Source organism: Spermophilus citellus (genome assembly GCF_964194105.1).
Source record: "Spermophilus citellus genome assembly, chromosome: 6".
NCBI lineage: Eukaryota > Metazoa > Chordata > Mammalia > Rodentia > Sciuridae > Spermophilus > Spermophilus citellus.
This window is the reverse complement of record NC_138187.1, coordinates 13,649,899-13,671,611: the sequence shown is the minus strand read 5'-3', so window position 1 is coordinate 13,671,611 and position 21,713 is coordinate 13,649,899. Positions and strand designations below refer to the sequence as shown.

The 21,713-nt window shown below is 50.2% G+C and overlaps 1 protein-coding gene across 1 annotated transcript in view; it reads right to left on the bottom strand.

The window, feature by feature from the left end:
* The window catches only part of VPS35L (VPS35 endosomal protein sorting factor like), a 99,544-nt gene that overhangs the window by 43,237 nt on the left and 34,594 nt on the right, over positions 1-21,713 (bottom strand). Inside the window, exons 12-20 of the mRNA XM_081300360.1 lie at positions 20,633-20,726; positions 17,179-17,256; positions 16,630-16,752; positions 9,420-9,466; positions 8,537-8,648; positions 7,994-8,110; positions 6,596-6,649; positions 5,092-5,172; positions 327-389 (exon numbers count right to left, since the gene is read on the bottom strand). Coding sequence (XP_081156486.1) covers positions 327-389; positions 5,092-5,172; positions 6,596-6,649; positions 7,994-8,110; positions 8,537-8,648; positions 9,420-9,466; positions 16,630-16,752; positions 17,179-17,256; positions 20,633-20,726 — 769 coding nt within the window. The remainder of the gene's footprint in view (positions 1-326; positions 390-5,091; positions 5,173-6,595; positions 6,650-7,993; positions 8,111-8,536; positions 8,649-9,419; positions 9,467-16,629; positions 16,753-17,178; positions 17,257-20,632; positions 20,727-21,713) is intronic.

Sequence of the window (21,713 nt, the reverse complement as noted above, 5' to 3'; positions counted from 1 at the left end):
TTCAGTTTTACGTGTATTATTTTCCAAAAGCTGCTTAAGTTGTTAGGACATAATTATTATGAAGTTGTTAGCTTAAGTGCTTTATAGGAAAGAACTGTATGTCTCAGCCTGCGGTGTCAAGAAAACATTACTGGGGCTGCGGTTGTGGCTCAGTGGCAGAGCGCTTGCCTTGCACATGTGAGGCACTGGATTTGATCCTCAGCACCACATAGAAACGAACAAACAAAAGATATTCTGTCCACATATAACTAAAAAAAGTATTTTTAAAAAATATTATTGAGGCATAAGATACAGATTTCCAAAGGTAACTAAGAAATGCTCCTTACCACCGAGAAAAGAACTGAGAAGTCACGGAAGTGGGCGATCACTTTCTTAATGATCGACTGAAGCTGGAAAACAAAAGACAGGCCTTATTTAACAAGGGTTGGGTATTTTTGAAAAAGACTACCCTCTTTCATTAATGGCAATTACAACAGGGTCAGCCTGGACTGCTCAAGATATGCAGGATTAGGGTTCGGTCGGGCTCCGCCTCCATCTGAGCTGGCCCTTCTCCCACTGTGTTCTACCTCAGTCTTGGGAAGTAATTTCACCTCAGTCTCAAGCCCTATCTGTGAAATGGAGCTCAAAGCACAGCTGGGAGCTGAGAGGGTGGTTTGCAGGCGGAAAGCGCCTGTGCTCTCCACTGCCCCCCCACCCCACCCCGGCTGCTGCTATTCTAGGGCTGGATAAATATCCTCTGTAAGGGGTCTGCAGTCCATGACGACGACTCGGCCCTGCTACGGCAGCATGAAAGAGGTCACAGCCAACCTGTGAACAAATGTGGGTGTCTGTGTGCCGATAAACCTTTACTCCCCCAAACATGTGACAGGCTACGTGTGGCCACAGTCTGCAGACCCTATTTCAGCCCACCATGGCCCTGGGTCTTCACTGCATCAGTGCACAGGAGTCGGATGCAGTTGAGCAGTGGGGTCCAAGGCCACGGTGTGACCTGAGGACGGGGGCACAGTCTGAGAGACCTGCCTCAGAAGTGCCCAGGTACCAATGTACACTGCCCACTCCGAAGCACACTCGGTCCTAACTGAAAGTCCCCGAAGGACCAAAAGGGTACTGTTTCTAAAGTAAATCTAACTCCCTGCCACAGGTGCCTCCCAAAAATTTACTGTCAAACAGTTTAAATTAAGAAACTGCGGCATAAGTCATTCGTGAAGGAATCTCACGTTCTGAAAGCATCAACATGAAGCGGCACGAGCCAGCTTCATAATTAAGTGCTCACTGGGGCAGGCAAGCAGACTGGGAGGACTCCAGGCTGCACAGCCAACCAGGCCGAGGCAGGGCGCGTTCACACACAGCACTGTAGGGCTAAGGAGCCTCCAGAGCAGAGACACTAACCCTGTTGGAACGAAGCTTTAAAAGTACTCGAGAACAGTTACACGTGAACTGGGATTTAAAACACAGGTTTAGGGGCTGGGATATGGCTCAGCGACAGAGCACTTGCCTAGCATGGTGAGGCCCTGGGTTCCGTCCCCAGCAACACCCAGGTTTATTTTCCCTTCCACAAGTCACTATGAAAATGCTCAAAGAATACTGAAAGAGTCACACCACACACACCCACTCACCACTGCGGTTCCACGAGAGCCAACATCTTGCTATACTTTACCTTTGTTTTACCTCCTTGCTTATCCATCTACTGGCAGAATTGGTGAACACTGTCCATGCACATTTTTTATTTTGAAATAACTACTCACAGAAAAGGTGAAAAACTCGAATAAATAACTCCCGTATATTCTTTACCCAAATCCACCAATTTGACCCCCTGGTCCCTAGAATGGTGCCACTGGGAGGTGGGGAAGCTTTGGAGGGCAGGGCCCAGTGGGAGGCCCTTGGGTTAGAGGGGACATGGCCAGGACGGGGCTGTGGAGCCCAACCCCCTGCTCGATCCCTGGTGACTCGAGCCATGTCATTCTGCCTTGTTTCCACTGACGTGCTGCCTCACCACAGCCCCAAAGTCACGGGGCCAATCGACCAGGCACTGGAACCTTCCAAACGGTGAACCAAAATAAGCCTCTGTAATATGATTATTCAGATATTTCATGACAATGATCAAAAGCTGACACTGAATTCTGTGTAATTCATTCTTTCTGAGCCACATCTGAGTTGACTGCATAATCAGGTTCCTCTACCCTTAATACCATTTTTTTTTTTTTGGTACCAAGAATTTAACTTAGGGGTGCTTAACCACTGAGCCACATCCCCAGCCTCCTTTTTATTTTTCATTTCGAGGCAGGGCCTTGCTAAGTTGCTGAGACTGGCCTTCAAGCCTCCCAAGCCACTGGGGTGACAGGTGTGCGCCAAAGGGCCTGCTCAGTTCTTATCATGTCTTCTACTTTGCTGTTACCAAACTCAGGATCATTAAAAATATCATGAAAACTAGATTTATTTTTTTTGAGGGGGGGAGATACTGGGGACTGAACCCAGGGTGCTTTGCTACTGAGCTACATCCTAATATTTCCATCTTCGTCCAGAGTCCAATCTTGTCTACGGCCTCAGAGAGTCCTTTAGAAGCATATTTTCTCCTCTCTGGACAGGAGCCAGTCCGGGATGGCTCATTCCATCTCGTTTTCGCGTCCCTGTTAACTTGGAACATCCCCTCAGCCCACCTTGGCCACTCATGGCAATAATATTTTTGAAGAGTTACAAAATGCTCAATTTGACAGCAGATGACGTTCTCTCTGATTGGATTCAGCTCTTGCATTCTCGACTGCAGTCCTACGCAGGAGAGCCATATCGCCCAGGGTGCCACACCTGCAGGTACGCAATGGCCTCCTCCTGGTGATATGAACAGTGACTGGCGAGGTGAGGACTGGCCAATATCTCCGTTTTCTCCCTTGCAATTAACATACTCTCTGGGGGGAGACCCCGTGAGAGCTGCAAACCTCCTGCTCCAGAATCGGCAGGCGCTGGCGGTTCCTGCCTGCGGGTGGATGATGCCCGTTTCCACTGTGATGGCTACAGGATGGTCACTGCCCAACCCCACCATTCATTCCGCGTCTCATTTGGACCCCGCTCGCCTCTCCCCTTTCCCTTGTTCACTAATGACAGACCCCTGGCTTCCTCTTACTACTCAGTGGGTCAGAACCTGCCCCAATTGCTCTCGAAGCCCAGGAGAGGCCCTGGACCTGCGCCTTGCCCTTTCTGCTTGTCCCCATTGGCTCTTGCTCACGTCCTTATTTCCTGGCACTCATGAAAATGCTCCAGGCTCATCCCGCACCGCCTTGTCCTGGATCTGGAGTAAGCAATTCTCCACAGACCCGGGTTTACTTCTTCTGAGGAGGTCCTGCCTTCAACAAGGGGCACGTATGTTCGCCACTGACACGGATGTCTGTCCCCAGGGCTGGTGGACCCCCGGCATCTTTTCCAAGTTGTCATTTCTTTTAACAATGCTTCAAAAGAGCATATAAGAAAGTCAAAATATAACACAGGCTCCAAACAAACTATGCACATAAATATTCAGAGGCTGAACAGATTCAAAAACTGCCCGAGTAATAGAGCAATAGCTTACTGGGGCCCCTCAGGGATAAACAGAATTGCCTGCATAAACAAGCTGGTTTTGATTCTAAGTAAGCAGGTAAGTTTTTCTTACATGTCTCTCTCCTTTACAAAATCATGAGGTTTCACTCCCCCACTCTGTCAATCTGACTGGAGCGCGGTTCTTCACGAACAGCTAGCTGCCACATGCACGGTTTGGGCAGGCTGACCTTGATATTCTGTTCAGGCTGTTTTGGACTAAGTTTGTGATTCAGCTTAAACATTTTTCTTCATTTACTGACCTAAGTGTCCAACACTCAGGGCATCTTTTATAAGTTGCTTTCAGATAGCGCAAATTGCAGGATCTTATTTTCTCCCTTGCAATTAACTTCTTAAAATAGATAACTTCAAAGAGTATAATGATTTTAAAGTCTTTAACTGGGTTTCCAGCAGTCAAGGCCTCACTAAATTTTTCCTCAACAAAACTTCCCTAGCACATCAATTCTTGCGTGAGGTCTTGGCACTCCTGGAGACACGACTATCTCCTCTGCTTGCTTCGTTCATGTAATGACTTTACCCAGGAAGAAGCAGGCAATCACTATGCAGAACACTGCACTACTTCCATCGGGCCCAGATGATGTCCGGTTGGCAGGGGCTGCTCAGTGAGTTTAATGATAAACCATTTAAACTAGCAAATGGTGAAAAATTCTTAAAATAGCAAAACACAAAAATACCAAAATACTTTTCAAGAACATGTAACTAATTGCCTTATGGGAAGTGCAGTTCCAAACCAGTCTCAGGTCTGGGTGCAGTGGTGCATGCCTGTAACCCCAGCCACTCAGGAGGCTGAGGTAGGAGCACTCCAAGTTCAAGGTCAGCCTCAGCACCTTAGCAAGGCCCTAATCAACTTAGTGATATCATGTCTCAAAATAGAATATACAAAGAGCTGGGGATGTGGCTCAGTGGTTAAGTGCCCCTGGGTTCAATCCTGGGACCAAAAAAGAAAAAAAAAAAAAAGAAATACTGATTCCTTTAGAAGCAAAGGTGTGGCATGATGTATGTACAACTGAAAGTTCACACACATAAGTACGTCTATGTCTGTGCACACATTTAACCATAATAAGGCAAATGAGGCAAAATATTAACAGAGAATCTGAGTAAGGAATAATAGTTCTTTGAGTTATTCTTTCAGCTTTCCAGGAAGCTTAAATTTATTTCCAAATGCAGAGTTAATTAAACCGAACAGCAGCCACAGCAGCCAGTGGTGACAGTGACAATGCTCATTCAGCATCTGCCAGGTGCCAAGCCACAGCCGAGTGGTCCCTACGTCACATCCCACCCCCTCCTCCTGACAACTGAGGGCAGAGCTGCTTTTCCCCCCATTTCACAGGTGATAAAACCAAGGCACAATGAGGCCAGGCAACCATTAGAGCGCAGTGCCAGGACATGGTGGAGCTGGAATTCAAACCCTGGGTTACCTGACTTTATGTCGTGACCCAGGCAACAGTGACAGTCCACAGAACAAGATTCCTGCAAATGTGGAGACGAGAAGCGCCGATCTATTACCTGGGGGTAGGACTCCTCGAAGGCACGATCCGGGGTCATGTGCTTGATGACATCAGCCAAAACGGTGTTCACCTCTCGCTTCTAAGTGGGGGAAACAGACCAGTATTGGACGCTGACTGGCAATCACCAGGGAAAGGACTAGCATTCAAACTATGTCACACATGATACCAGGGGAGGAACTGCATCCTTATCACCTGGCCCAGTACCACGGCCTAGAGATGGCACCACTGCCCCCAGGGGCTCTGAACATGGCTCCCAAAGGCTCTCAGATTTCCACCGTCCCTGCTTCCCAAGTGCTGGTACAATCACTGTGCTTTCTGCCGCCCAGGCAGGGAGGCACCACTGGAGGGCATACTGGGCCCAGTGCTTACTGACCCCCGTTGTCACCTGGATCAGGGGTCCCATCTCTAGCCCAAACCCAGCCTGTTACATGGCTTACAAGGTAAATGGTTTCGACATTCAGTCCCCAAAAGAACATTCTTTCACGACAGTGAAAACTATGAGATTAAAATTGCACTGTGCAGGAAGTTACTGGAACGCATGCCCCGCCTGCTGTACCAACACGCCATGAGCCAGATCACTCACACAGCAGGACCCTACTGTCTCACACAGTCCTGGAGGCTGGGAAGTCCCAGATCAAGGCAATGGCAGACTCAGTATCCTTGCCATGTCCTCAGGTGGTGGAAGGGTCCAAAAAGCTCATGTGAGTCCTTGCTGAAGGGCACTAACCCTGCTCACGAGGGCTCCACCCTCCTCACCTAATCAATCATCTGTCAGAGGCTGCATCTCTCTTTTTTCCAACTACGCTGGCATCCTGGTACAGTTAACACAGCTGGCATGAACCAGATGCAGAATGCCAACCATCTATGGGCTGCTGTTCTGCCAGCGACGTAACACTTGCCTACGTACAAGACCACTGCGGTGCCAGCCCCGGGTCCATCCACCCTGACACTGTCACCTTGGTAATCAGGTTTCATCATAGGAATGTGGCAGGGAGTAGATACATCCAGATAATGTTCTTCTTCAATTTTTACGAGTTGGTTAAAACAACTCTCCTAACAGGATTTAAACCTGCTTCTATGTGCTCCTGAAGTCTCTGCTCTTTCATGAGCCCAGTATTCCCCAAACTGTGCTTCTAGTCTGTGCCTCAGGAAAGAAGTATTTTTGCTCAGGGAAAAGAATCCCACGTAATCCAAGATGTCTGGGAGGGGCTGCCTCCTAAACTCCCATGGAAATTCACAATGCACTTAGGCATGTCAGCACCTAAGGGGTCCTAGGCTGTTCAACTCTGTAACTCAGCATTACCCAGAATTACAAGTAAGCATGGACCACTTTAGTGACAGTACACACATTCATGCTCCACCGCCCTTTATTATAAGAATGCAAATTTTACAGGTTATGAGACTATTTACCCTTATGAAATACCTCAATGCCTGAACTAGATTCATTTGCTATTATGTGAAAAAATATAATTCTTTCAAAAATGCCTCATGGCCATACATACCGTGAAATGCTTGCAGGTGTACTCCACCCACACTTCAGCACAGTTAATATAGTCCTGCAAAGAAAACGTAACACATCTCACAGGGGTGCAGCACGGTAGGTCGGCATGCGCTCCCGGTTTTCTCCAGCCGTTACCTATCACACCTACACCACATTTAGTGGTAAGAACATTCAAGTTCTACCAAGATTTTTAACCCTAAAATACATAGTTTGAGTCAATAGATCTCCTGACCTGAATAAGCTGTTTTAGGTGGCCAATTTGAGTTAAAGGGGGAATTTAGTCAATGAAGTTTAAAGATGATTTCCTAAACGACCCTGACGATGTATATGATTCTCTAAATGTGTTTCTGCCTTTTTTAATACCATTATTCTCCCCGCTCCCAATCTTTTTTTTTTTTGCAGTGCTGGAGATGGAGTGCTAGCCCGGCACTCCGCCACTGAGCCATAACCCAGCCGCTGTTCTGAACACACCTTGGTGAACACTGCACATGCACGCTCACCTGGCCTTTCCCTCCTGGTGACTGCCTGCCTCCAGTGCTCCTTACCCTCATGCATTCACTGCTAGCAGGACAGACACAGTGATGTCCGTCCTGCTGCTCGTGGGGCCCATCAGCCAACACCATTTTCCCTACTGGCATGATGCCAAAAAGGATGGCAAGTCATGAGCCCCAACCTTACCTGATGCCATCACTACGGTAACTGACGTCAGTCTCTCCATCATCCCAAGCCTTCCTCCACCTGGAGCGCAGGGATGATGCTCCAGGTGATCCCATGCCAGGGCCAGGAACTGGACTTTCCTTTTGCTAATTACTGGCTTGCCCACTGACTCTCGGTTTAGGAATATTCTATTCAATTGGTAATTTCAAAGTAAAATACTTCCGACTGCTGTGTTTTGGATGCTTTTTGCACAGTCACAGGCCTTTCAAAGCTTCAAATATCTATGATTCTATATTTTTGCTGCATCTTGAAGTCTCAAGAATGAAACAGCAACCGAGATACAAAAGTCAAAGAATGACATATTTAATGCCATTAGTTCACTATCCAGGTCAACAATAAAGACGTCTTTAAAAACATCAGTAGTGCTCCAGGTGCCGTGCTGCACACCTAGAATCCCAGTGACTCAGGAAGCTGAGACAGGAGGGTTAAGTTAAAGAACAGACTTGGCAATTTAGAGATTTCCCGTCTCAAAAGAGGAATCCGGATGTAGCTCAGTGGTAGAGTATCCCTGGGTTCAGTCCCCACTACCACACCCCAAAGAACCCATACAAACCAAAGAAGCCCAGAATTGTAATTAAAAGATCATTTCTAAAAGAGAAAATGTCTAGCTACCTAACAGACCAAAAAAAAAAAAAAAAAAAAAAAAAAAAACAGTTGATCAAAGGTCTAAATGGTCACCTACCTGTGGATTCTTCAATTTTGTGATAACTTTCCAAGCTTCATTGAGAATCTGAAGTCGATCATTCTCAGGTGGATCGGCCAAGGCCAAGTTTAACCCCAGTGATCGAAAAAGGAGATGCTAAGAAAAGAACCAATGATTATATTGCTGGAAATCTTAAATCAAAGTAACCAAGGCTTAAAAACAAAAATAAAAAGGTTGCAGGCTACAACATTTAACCCATCTCAGAATAAATAAATGCTCCAGACTTGTGAGTTCTACAGATCTACCCCAGCAACACTAAGACACTCATAATCTTCATTAAAGAAGATTCATAATCTTCATGCCCTGGCTCTGGGCATTTTTCTAATTGGTGGGCCATAATATTCTGCTGGACAAAGCTCTTCCCTAAGAGTGAAGTTTTTTCTTTTCTTTCTTTTTTTTTAAGATGTAAGACCAACATTTTTCCTAAATACTTTTCGGCAGGCTAGTTGATTCAGCATTCTCAGGAGAGATGGGGTAGACACTGCCAATCTGCTCTTCCACGGAGATGGGTCTAGAGCCTACCTTGGGGAAACCAGACTCATCGCACTCTTTGATCATTCCAATGAAGTCCATAGATCTTGTGGCGATGAACTCGGCCCGGAAGGCTGACATCACAGAATTCAATAGCAAGGCGCTGCAAGACATGGAGGCCCCAAGTCAGTCCACCTCCCCCTTATGAAAGCTGTTTTAACGTGAGGGTGTATACTGCCAGGAATGGGGGCTGATAGCTCTTTAATGATAAGGTTGCAAAAACAAAACAAGACCACAGTGAAAGGGCCATCTGTGGACCACCAGTATCTGTGCACATTTGGAACTCCATAAATGCTGAATTCACTGCATGGATGGATGGATAGGTGGGTGGATGGGTGAATGGATGGACAGGTAAATTGCCAAGCAATCCAATCCATTTAAACAGAAATGACTCTTCAAATGGGGTGGTGCAGTTACAAAACTAATTACCCAGTAACAGCACTGATTTCTGCTGCAAACACATAACCACATCTCTCGTGAAAGACTTCTTATGAAAGAGATCTTGTGCTCTAGGCAGTAGGGACACAGTGAACAACAACCCCTCAAGGCTGCTCATACATTTACCACCAAGAACAGAGCCGAGGTGTACCACACATACCCAGGACAGAGAGAGACCAAGTTTATCCTGGCCCTGCCACTTTCACAGTCCCCTGGGGAAAGGACTACCCTTTTGCCCATTTTACAGACGAGGAGACTGAGGTCCAGAGAGACCAAATAAGTGGCCCAAGGTCACAGAGCTAAGACAGAACAGAGTTGGGATCTAGGGCCAGACCACTGGACTCCATCCACCCTGTCAGTTCCTCTCCCATGGAAGCCCACCCAACTCAGAGACAGCGCCCAGCTCCCGCTGCAAACCCAGGCACGTGAGTCTTACTTGTTTCCCAGCTTCTTGCATCTTTCCATCATCTCAGTCAGCAGAGCCTAGAAGGTTAATGAGAAAATCATCAGGCTAAAGCCACATTTCTAAGAGATTTCCAAACATAGTCATTCTACAAAATAAACCTAAGCACACACCCAATTACACAACTTCAGTGACTGGTAGGAACAGGGAGGGGAACACTTTCATGGCATTTGGTACGACGGACAAGAGCCAGGGCCTGGTGTGAGGCACACTTGGGTTCAAATCACCAATTGCCAGTGGGGAGAGCTGGCAGACACCAGCTTTGTCCTTACAGAGAACAAAGGCAGCACCATCCCACCTACAGGGTCACTGAAGGATGAGAGGCACCTCCTGTGCCCAGGGCATGAATGAGGATGAATGTTACTCTGCTTCCCATCTCTCCTCTGATCACCGGCTCTTCCTCGTTTCCCAAGTTTCCTGTGGTTGGTGATACAATTCACATACCCTGGGCCAGAGCCTTACACTCATGCTTTAGCCTCTCCCACCACCCACAGGGTGAGCACTCTGCTCTCCCACTGCATATATGAGACACCAAGCCATGGAGCAGTGGCAGGCTTTACCCAAGGTCACACAGCCAGCGACAGCAGCCAGGTGTGACCCTGAGTTGGCCAGCACCAGAGGCCACGCTCTTCACATTTCCAGGCCCTAACAGATGTGAACAGGTTGCTCACTAAAACACTGTTAATGGCTGTTAATGGCTTTAGAGCTATCTTAAGACAATTAGGTATCTTCAAAAGGGCTCCTACTTAAAAAAAAAAAAACAATGTGTCCTCTTTGGGCAGTGGGTTGGGGAAAGTCAACCCCAATGCCAGCAGTCTGGACACTAAGCTGGACACCAGGCCTCACCGGGCCCTTTCTGCATTCGCTCTCCGGACAGCCCTGGGAGGCTGGACCCGGGGCCCGCTCTGCAGGTGAGGAGCTCAGACAGGTTAAGACACTTTCCCGGAAGCGGCAGAAATGTGACTGGTGTCCAAGTGGGCCCTGAAGTCAAAACTCTGAGTGGTTCTCGGTGCACTTCAGCCTTTCCTAGCTGTGACCCTCCGTGTCCTCCATGCTGCCCGAGTCACTTAGGTGACAGCTGACCCTGAAGATCTGTCACAACTGCTTCAGAACTGACTTTATCCAGATTCCAGCTTCTGGCCCAAGTAAGTCAGGCTGGGTCCTGTTGTGGACTATATTACGTCCCTTCCAATATCCACACGCAGAAACCCCAACTTCCAACGTGACAGTACTGGAGAGAGGGCCTTCGGGGGGCACTAAGGTTAAACGGGGCCATAGAGAGGGACTGGTGCCTTTATGAAAAGTGTGCACACCCAAAGGCAAAAGCACAGGTGCCTCACCAGAAACCAACCCTGCCGCACTTTGACCTCGACCTTGCAGCCTCCAGAACTGTGAGGAGGTAAGTGCCTGCTCCCTGTATGACAGCCGGAGCTGCCCAGTACAGGACCAACCCAACCATGTGGTCTCACGCCCCTTCCCTGGGGTAGGGGGTTAGACATGGACACACGACCCTTCCCAGCTGCTGAGATGGAGTGGAAAGTCTTCCCAGGACTCAGAGGAAAGGTTTCCCTGCTGGAAACAGGCACCCAAGGAATTGAAGGTTCCCTTTCTGCCTCTGGGTCGTCATGCTAGGATGTGACAGTGGGAGCAGCTGCAGCCACCATGCTACTAGCCAGAGAAGGCAGAGCATAAAGGCAAATGGAGGCCACCTGGCTGGAGCCCACCTTTGCCATGGGGAGGAGGCACTGAACCACACCTGTAGGCTCAGCACGTGTCTGTTCCTTAGCTACAACATCTCAGCTGACCATAAAATCGATCATGTCACCCGCCTTAGCTACAACACCTCAGCTGACCATAAAATCGATCATGTCACCCGGCTTCCCTACCTCACTCATGGCAGTTATGCTTGAAAGGTTGTTCTGACCACCAATACCAATACCAAAGTGTTATTCTAGAAAGGACTGGGGAAAGGGAAGACATTCTATACGATTCACAGCAGTACTCCCCAGCACACGGGGGATCACCGACAGGGCAGCAGCACAACCAGCACAGGAGATGCCGTGACCCAGCTCTTCCAAAAACAAAGTGGGGCAAACACCAACATATGGACAAAACAATAAACATAAGACACATGCTTCACTCCCCTCATGTACAACCACAGAATGGGAAATTATGCTCCACGTATGTGTCAAAATACATTCATGTATAACTACAAAGAAAAAAACACTTGTTAGAACAAGGAAAAAAGGCATTAAAAAGTTCTCTCTCTCTCTCACACACACACACAAAAATGCACGGAAATGAAGGGAAAACACAGACCATCTCATATAGAAATACAGGGACATTCGTAAGATCCAGGGAGCCAACTATTTTGGATCCCACGCAGGTCTGTTGGAGGTTGTTTTTATTTATTTATTTTCACCGAGAAGTGACAGGCTTGATTATCTTTGGCAAGAACCAGATGAATAGCATCTTGGAAACTAGCCCAGTGCCCCGCAGAGCTCACGGCCCAGCACGTTTGGTCCAGACCCACCGGAGCCTGGGGCTGGGCAAGGCGGCCCCGTCTTCCCTGAGGCCATCGTCCCTGCTGCTCTTGGCCCCACATTTCATTTATTTACACGACATTTGTTTTTATGAAACTATAAAAATAAGAAATGAGTGTAGACCCAAGTTCAAGTAGTACCGCGAGCAGCGGGAGCGCTCCCTCCCCTCAGGCCCCCGGGATCACCATCAACACCCCCTGCTCATCTTCCTGCACTGTGCCTACGCCCTGCAGGTACACAGCTGTTACTGCAGCAGCCAATTTTGTTTTCTATCTACAAAAACAGGATGATCTTACACACGCTGGGCTGCACCATGCTCTTCCCACTTAAAAATCTAGGGTGGGAACCCCCTCCTGGGTCAGGACACGGGAACCCACCTTTTGGTACTTTGTGCTTAACCACCGAGCCACCTCCCTGGCCTTTTTATATTTTGAGACAGGGTCTAAGTTGCCAAGGCTGGCTTTGAACTCCGGATCCTCCTGCCACAGCCTCCCGAGCCACAGGGATTACAGGTGTGCGCCACTGCGCCCACATACCTCATCCTGTTTAATGGCCGAGGAATCCCCACAGTGGATAGGTTAGTTTCCAAGCTTCCCCTAGGCTGATGGATGCTTAGCAACTTCTTAACTAATTATAGACTAGAAGCGATCACAAAAATAGTTCAGAGGTCCTCAGTATCCGTCACTTGGTTTCCTTCAAAGGTGACATCTTACGTAACCTGTGCACTGTCAAGCCACGACTCGGCACTGCCATGATCCCGTTAACTCACTATTTTGCACACACTTTTCTTCTGTCTTTGGGTCTAATTCTACGACGCGTCATCAGTATGCGCGGGTTTGGATAACCACATTTACCTGATGGCTTTACCTTTTTCCACCTCTGGATTAGTTTTTTTTGTGTTTTGTTTTTTGGTTTGTTTTTTTTTAAGGGCCTATTTACCTACTTCAGAAGTACAGAAAGAGTCAGATCAAGGCCACATCCCTGGTTTCAGAGTTGTGCTAAGAGACTGAGTGGCCTGACTCCGGACCCCAGGCAAGCTTCTATGCCTCGGTGCCTGACTGTCAAGCGGGTGATAAGGGCACGCAGCAGAGACAACCGAGCACAGCGCCATGGGGGGGCCCCCGCCAAGAGGACAGAGCAGCTCAGCCTTCTCCCGCTGCCCACCCCGCTCCATGTTTGACCCACTCACTCCCTTTACTCGCTTGCTGGTGTGACCAGCAATGGCCAGAGCAAGCGTGACGTGACCACAGGCAGGAGCAGGCACGAGGAGGTTGAGTGAGGGAGGCTCATAAAGTCACAGGCAAAAACTCCCAGGATTTTACACACACACACACACACACACACACACACACACACACACACACACACGGGGAGGTGGGGAGGGAGGAACGCGGGAAGGGAGTCCACCAGTGACGCCAAGGCCCACGGCTCACCAAGCCGGCTTCCCAGGCTGGGCCTCCAGCCTTTCTTATTCCGATTCTGTACTTCGACTAGCAATTCTTTTCTGATGGGGAAATTCGCTCTCCTCCATCCGCCCCCTGGGTTCGCACAGTTTCCACCGGGGGCCTCTGCCAGAGCACCTTCTCCGAAGCCCTCCCGGTCAGCCCTTCAGGAGCTCCCTGCCCTCGACACAGCCCCTCAGGCCTCTGCAGCTGGCCCAGCGCAACCTGCTCCACTCCCAGCAACGCGGGCCCCTCCCATGCCTGTGGCCTGCTCTATGGACAGGCCCTTTCCCCTGCTGGTCACCTGGCCTTTGAGTCAGTTGGGCCATCTGCTTCAGGCCTGCTGGGCCGCCCACAAACACCATGCTGATGTGCTTTGTGACAGCTACCACCGCAGTGGCCTGCAGAGGAAGGGTCCTGCTGAGTCCTATTTTACAGCTGGCAAAACTAAGGCACAGGGAAGTCAAGCGGCCCAAGGTGTGACAGGTCTGCCCAGCTGCCTGTCCAGCCTCAGGACGTACCTTTCTCTCCCTTCTGCAGTGTCTCCATCCTGCATCCTACGACCCAGCCAGGACCCTTCCACACCAGACAAGACTTACAACTTCCTTCTGCATCTCCCACCGTGTCCCCAACAGCCACTGAGTGACAATGACAAGTGGCTTATTGAGGGATTTATTTTTCTTATCTAAAAGCCAGTTTTATAAAATGCTTTTTCCTAGTCAGAATATGCCTCAAATAAGGCATAATCCATTTTTACTTATTATACTTACAAACCTCTATTTTGGAGGCCTGTCCCCGTTGATTCTTACCAACCATCGTCAAGGAGCTTTAAAGTGTGGCTGGGCAGTGACCACACCTGTAATGCCAGTAACTCAGGTGGCAGAGGCAGGAGGAATGCAAGTTTGAGGCCAGCCTCAGCAACTTAGTGAGACCCTAAGCATCTTAGCAAGATCCTGTCTCAAAATGATAGAAAGGGCTGGGGATGTGGCTCAGTGGTAAAGCACCCCGGGGTTCAACCCTGTAGTGGTGGGGGGAGAGCTTAGACATCCAGCTGTCACATGGGCCTTCAACACCTCCCCCCATACTGACAATCCTCCTGCATTTTGAAAATCAATTTATTTTTAACAAGACACTATGGGTCCCTTGTTTAAGTGCCCCAAGAAGCAGAGTTTATTATTATTCGGTGACCTGATTTTTTTAATCATTTCTCCTAGTGCAATGATGATTTCCTAGAGCTGTACTCCCTGAGAAAGTTCTATTCCCAGCTTCTGCCACCCTCTGAGATTCCTGATGCTTAAAATAAAAGGGTGCCTTATGACATGTACCTTTTGTTTTTAATCCGATTTTGCCTTTCATTAAAATAAGGAGGAAAAAATTAAGTGTTCTCATTTTCAACATGACAATCTTAATGTCCAAGTCACCCAGTGGAATAGCAAGGCAGCTCCTTCTCTGGTCAAGCTCATGGTACCTCTTCCCAGTCTGGAGACAGCAGGTGGTTGCCGAGCCTCCACTGCAGACCAGAGAGCAGGCAGCAAATTTACAATCTTCCCCTTACCCTGGCTTGACATAAAAGCAATTTGTTTAATGGTTTAAAAAAAAAAAATTCACCTAAAATACAAGCTGTCCCTGTTTTTCCCTCAGGTTTTAGGACTTGTAAAACGACAAGCAGGGCACATCTGCTGAAAAGCTAGCAAGGAGATGGGCAAAGAAAAATAAGATGGCCCCAGCCAAATCCCCAGTGCTCGTTTTGCCACATCCCTCCCCAACTCTCGAGCCTCAGAACAGTCCTGTGTGAAAGCACCATGAGGACCACAGGAAGCACCGGAAGAGCGCCATCTTGTTCGATCCTCCTAACAAACTAGGACACGGGTCACGGTGTCATCCTCCAGGCCTGGAGTGGCGAGGGCATGTCAGCTGACCTCTGCCTTCCCACAGGGCTGCCCGGAGCCGAGAGGCAGGCCCAGGTGCCCCAGCCAGAGCCCTCCCTGCACATCAGGCCACACAGCAGCTTACGTCACCCAGAGCACCAAGCGCCACACATTCCACCCAGCCACACGCTGGGAATGCCCTCGTGTCAGCATGTGAGACGACCACAGATCCTCACCATCTCAGGTGGCCCCAGGACACCCCGCTGAACGCACAACACTACACCAGAGCTTAACCAAGCCTGATATGGTCACCTGCAGTCTTGAAGTAGCACAAGCCAACCTGTGCCTGTTTATCTACCTACTTCTACAGGAAAACTCAGGAAGGTGGGACTGCCCAGTCAGAGCCACGGCTTGTGTTCTTGTTTCCTGGAAGGGCTTCGGATGTGTGTTGGCAGCACTTCGGAACAAGGCAGATGCCTGTGGATTTGTTTCACTCCACATACTGTTTTGAAGTCTCCCTTTCTCTCCCAAGGCCCCCCACCCCCATTTTTTTTTGGCAGTACTGGGGCCTCACACTTACTGGGCCAGTTCAGTCACTACATCCCCAGTCCTTTTTTTTTTTTTTTTTTTTTTTTAAATAGTCTAAGTTTCTAGGTTGGCCTCAAACTTGCAAATCCTCCTGTCTCAGCCTCTCCAGCCAAACAGCTGGGATTACAGGTGTTGGGAGTGTAATCTACTAAAGGGAGGATGCGGGCAGCTTGACCTGTCTCAGTCACAGCGACCTGGGCTCATGTTCTACTGACACTGCTTCTGTATCTCAGGGAAGAGAAAGCATTTCTGCTATTACTATGTCATGTTAACACCTAGATTAGCAAAAGGAATCTCAAAAATCTGAATCCAGCTTTCCTTCCATAGAACAGAGGAGTTCCTGACCTGCTCAATCGACTTTGCTGGATTATGAGCAAATGGCAGGTCATGGGCAGGGTAAGTGAAGAGACAGCAGAGCTGCCAACCCTGCAGCTGGACTCCAGGGGTCTGTGTTGGGCGACCGCCTTCCAGCTGTGCACCCTCACAGGAAGCTCAACCAGTCACTCAACCAGCCAACCTAGGTCACAGTCATTCAACCAGACAACCTAGGAGGGGCGCTCAGCACAGCGCCAGCCTCGGTGCTGAGCCCTCTGTGCGGGTGGGCTGTCTCGGACGTCACTGTAGCTGTTGGGAAAGACCTCTCAACATCTGGCCCATGGGCAGGGGCTGTCACACCACGGAGGACAGAGGGGCTCAGCATCCGTCCCTGGAGGTGAGTGTCTGCTGAGACTAGGGCACTTACCTCGGGGGCGTGGTAGGAGATGCACTGGAAGATCCAGTCCATGGCAGGAGAATACAAGGGGAGGTAGGAGGGGAGCTCTACCCCCTGGACCACCAGCTGGTTCTGGACCGTATCTCCGTGAATCTACAGGGAACACACACTCTCAGAAAAGGACGGGACCACAACAAGAGAGCACATGGCTCATGCCCGTCCCCGCCAGAAGGTTCTGGGCGACCCACGGGGATGGCCTGGTTTCTTAGTTGGTGTTTTTGGTTTTTAATTTCCAACCGAGCTGAGCCATTCTGGGAATGTCAGCTGTGGAAAGTGACCCGACAAAAACAGCCAGCAGATGCCAGGAAGCTGGGCTGGCCACGTGAAGACGGGTTCTATGACCCACGCCCAGGAAAGCTCAGCTGGGTCAGAGCCGTCAATCGCCCAGTGGCCCACGGCAGACGCTCCTGCCGTCTCCTGCGGTCTGCAGGTGTCAAGGGCTCAAGGGCATTCTCGGCGCGAAAACCCACTGGGTTTCAAGAGTTCACCGATAACCGTCACCTCACAGGGTGCTCGTACCTGTTTAAACGTGAGGAGGAAGTCAAAGAAGTTCTTATTGAGGCTCTCTTTGAGATGTGGCGCTACTTCCATTCCCACCTGCAGCCAAACAAAATGCAATTACCTAAGAACAGGTTGCACACGACACAGGCAGTGTGAGGCCATTTCTGTAAATGTAAACCATACATACATGACATCTGAAAAGTCCCAAAAGTTAACTTCGTGTCTTTTCCACTTCAATAAATGCATTATTTTTAGGGGAAAAAAACCACCAAAGCCATTTGTAATAAAAAATAGATGTTTACAGTCTTCATCTTCACAATTTCCTGAAGGTAATGGATGTACCTCTGAGCAGATGACCAAGAGATCAATACAGCCCTAAGGAGGGCTGCACTCTCGAGACGAGGTTTACAGTGACCCCTCGCCTCAGAACGTAAGATGACAATCACACGCAGGTGCCTGTACGTATCAGAGGACACTGAAGGTTCAGAGGGGGCTGGGTACAGCTGAGTGGACAGTGTGCTTCTGCCCGAGGTCCATCCCCTTCCCCAACCCAAACGAAGGTCGGCGTGGATTGCCCTAGGGGCCGTGCCGCCACGGCGCCAACACAGGCCCGTTCTCCGCCATCAGTCATGGAGACAGACTTACACACGAGCAGGAAGCCTGACGAGGCTAAAACTCGCTGGCTCCCGAGTTCAGCACTGAGGGGCTGATCGTGACCCCTTCTAGCTGAAGTCGTCTGCTGCCTGTACACAAGGCGGCGGAGCCCGGGGGAAGGGGGGGCGTGGCAGAGAAGGTCTGAGCTGCTCAGGGAGTGAACCTGCTCAGAGCCAAAGCCTGAGCTCCTCAGAGGCCCTCCTTCCAGCTGCTGCTCCACCTCCACACGTGCTCAGGGGAGCCGTTTCCAGGGCCCATTTCTTCCGTGGGGGACAGATTCCTCCCACAGCTCTCCCTGCCCAGAGGTCTCGCAAGCCAACAATCCCTTTGGGAAGAACTTTTGAGAACCACTGGGGTTAAAGGCCAGAGCAGCTCTCTGGCCCCTGGGGACAGGAAGGGATATTTCTGAGGACAAGCACACATTAAAACTACCCACAAGGAACCTCAGAGCCGCCTGACTAGGTTCCGATGCTGCTGCCTTCCTTCCACTTAATCATACCGTGGCAGACAGTAATTATCTGTTAGGTGACAGCAAAGGCTGGCCCAGGGGACAAGCAGTGGAGATGAGCTAAAAGGGCAACGGCTAAGGGGAGGAGCTCGTCACACTTTCCCTTAAGAACAGCTTGGGCTCCCCCCACGCCCCCCCCCCCACTCGCTGCCTCTGTTTCTCTTCTCAAGCCAAATGGCAGCTTGGAAACCTGGGTCTAAGACATCTTCCCAGAGCAGCCAGGGTAGCTGCTTGTGATTCCCGCCTGCTCTTCTGCTTCTGCCACCAGCAAACCGAACTGTCTTTGGGGATTGGAACCTTCTCCTCAGACCATGAGTCCCAGGAGCGGGCGCATATCCCACGCCACGGTCACAGGGATGGATCCAGGGATCCGCAAATGACTCAACAGGGTCCACTGGAATCAGCTGAGACTCTGACTGGACCCACTCGGGAAAAGCACACTTTCCAACAGGGTTTGTAAAGTTGGTAGGAAGCCTGGAGTGGCTGTGAGCTAACGTATGTAAAGAGCAAGTCTCAGAATGAAGAGAGTCAATTCCTGACAAGCCTCTCTGAGGCGCTAGATCTAGCCATCCCTGCACAACCCTGCACTCTCCAGACACAAAAGCCAAGAGATCCCTGAGGGCTTTGAAGAGTATAAATTAGGTTTTCAATGCTTTCAACTGAAAAGAATCCTAAGGCACAGGCTCTATTACTCTTATGTTCAAAGACTTGAGTAACGGGCCAGGGGACTTGTTGCAGTGGTGACCCTGACGAGAATGATCTCAGTGGTGCAGGGCATTTGCTCACTAGCCTCCCAGGGTGGGTCTGCTCTGTCCTTAGCACCTTCTCATTGTCACTGTTTCTGAGTGACACCTGCCATTCAAAGGCAACTGATATGCACCAAGTATTACCTTTTCCCTAGCTCATGAACCTCGCCTCAGACTTTAAAACTCAACAGGTTTAGAAGAAAGGTCTATTTCCTCCCTTTTCAATTTCTCTTGAAATTGGAAATCAATTTGCAGAACCGTCTTTGTAAGATAGTGTGATTTTTTTCTTTTTGGGGGTGCTGGGGATGGAAACCAGGACCTCACGCATGCCAGACAAGCTCTTTGCCACCAGACTACACCCCCAGTCCTTTAAAAAAAAGGATGGAGACAGGCTCTTGCTAAGCTGCCCAGGCTGGCCTGGCACTTGTGATCCTCCGGCCTCAGCCTCCTCCATAGCTGGGATCACAGGTGTGCACCACCACGACTGGCTTGATCCAAGTCTAGTTTATTACTCAACTAAAATCAAGGTGCATTCAAAGAATCCGCGTGTTCCATAGGGGAAAGGCAGTGGCGCACACACAAACAAGGAGGGCCTGGCACCTCCAACAGGGTCAGCAGAGCGTGCACACAGGCCTCAGCAGGCCCCGCCTGGGGAGTACTCAGGTGTCAATGTATTCAAAAGGTGAAGCTCTGAGACGCCTGGCATCCTGGATGGAAAAGGCCCCTCCCATGGCAAGATGCTGCTGCCTGTGAGCCTCTGGGACATAGGCCCCTGAATGGAGAGGCAGGCTTCATGATCCATGGGCGCTCTGCACCGAGGACAGTGGCTGAGGTGTTGTGACGCCTGAGACCATGGCAGCAACTCCAAGGCTGCTTGATCTTGCCTGTGAACGAACACCTCAGTGCCTGTGGCGGAGTCTGACCACAGCTCTGTCCCCCAGGAGTGTGTAGCTCATCAAGGACAACGGCTGGCTAAAGGTGCATAGCACTGGGAGGACCCGGTATTGGGGCACCCTGATGGAGGCAAGGCCCTGGTAGGAAGGCCCCACGTTCCCCATGGATTCGTTTATCAAATATGCAAAACGTGGTGGTCTGAAGTCCTCTTGGTGCTTTGGAGAAAACGCCAACTGACTACCAGTTCCCCCAGTTACCCGGGCAGCAGCCTAAGCCAGGCCTGCAGCCCTGGGGCCAGGCAACCTGCTACACTAAGCCAACTCTGCAACGAGGACAAAAAAAAAGCAACCCCAAAACACAGCATCAAATTCAAGGCAAAGGGACTGTGCGCCTCAAGCCTGAAAAGCGACTTGGATGTGAAAGGGCGAGCAGGGTCCCAGCGAGAACCGAGGCGCAATGCTGAACACCATGTGTCCCCAGATGACTTTCACTGTCCCCTAATTCCAGTCAGAGCAAGTTGGTCCGTTTTAAAATTAACTTTTAAAAGAAATCCTCAAGCTCTACTTTCTGTGGAAGAGCTGTGTCCTAAAATTAGCAGCTAATGAAGTCCCCCTCCGAGGCGGGGGAAGGAGACCAGCAGGGGCTACCCGTCTGTGAGGAGAGCGCCTACCCGGCACAGGTAGGCGCGGGCGTACACGGACACCAGCGGGTCCCCGATGCCTCTGATCATGCAGGTCAGTCTGGGCAGGCATTCCGAGATCCCCCTGTGGGCGACAGGAAAGCGCAGCGTCACACCCAGGGGAGAACTCCTGTTCTTCTGTTCTTAAAATAAAGCGAAGCTTCCTAAATTTAGGGGAGGAAAATAAACAAACCAACCCAAGTTTCAGGAAGAAATCAAGGTCAGTCTCAGTCTTTCTAAGGGAAAGCAGCAAGCTCTCCTCTCCTGGTGGAGTTCCTGGGGCTCCTGCTCCTCCCCACCACCCACCCAGCGGGAGGCTCACCTTCACGGTCCTGCCTGAGGTCACAGTTACTTTACTAATTCTAACAGTTCTGTCCCTCGATTTTCCATCAACTGGTCACCCCTGGATCTCCTCTGCGTAGCTACAGTCCTTCAGAATGACCTGGCCTCTGGGCCTGGCACTGGACACCCCCGCCCCTTAGTGGGAACTACAGCTCACTCCTCCCTCCGCACGGACTGCCCTCTGCCTGGGGGGGGGGGTTCCTCCTCCCCAACCTGATGAGAAAAGATAAGTTTTGGACACTGTTATCCCCCAAACTGTCCCAGATGTCCCCAGATCCAAATCACACATTTAAGAAAAATTCTACTTCCAATCAAAGTAGCGATCTGTGGAGAGCCTTGACTCGGTCTCAGGCCTGCAGGAGGCACCGTCCAGCTTAGCAGAATGCAGATCTGGTCTCCCTGAGCCCGTCACCTGCTCACAGATCCATGTCCACAACAGACCCCAGCCCCAGGGTCAAGGCCTCTACTTCCAACACCACCACCTTTAAGAGCAGCCACGTGGGCCTAGAGGGACAGGGTCACGGTGCAGCTCCAAGGCCTGTGCACTCAGGGCCACGCTCTCAAGGAGGGGAGACCGAGGCTCAGAGACCTGCTCAAGACCAGAGCTGGTAACGCACAGCCAGGGCTCAGATGCCGTAGAGCCCATCTGCCATGAGAAGCTCAACTGACCTCCCCTGGCCCTCGGGCTCATCCCCGTTCAGGTGCTATGGAGCAGAACCCTGTGTGCACG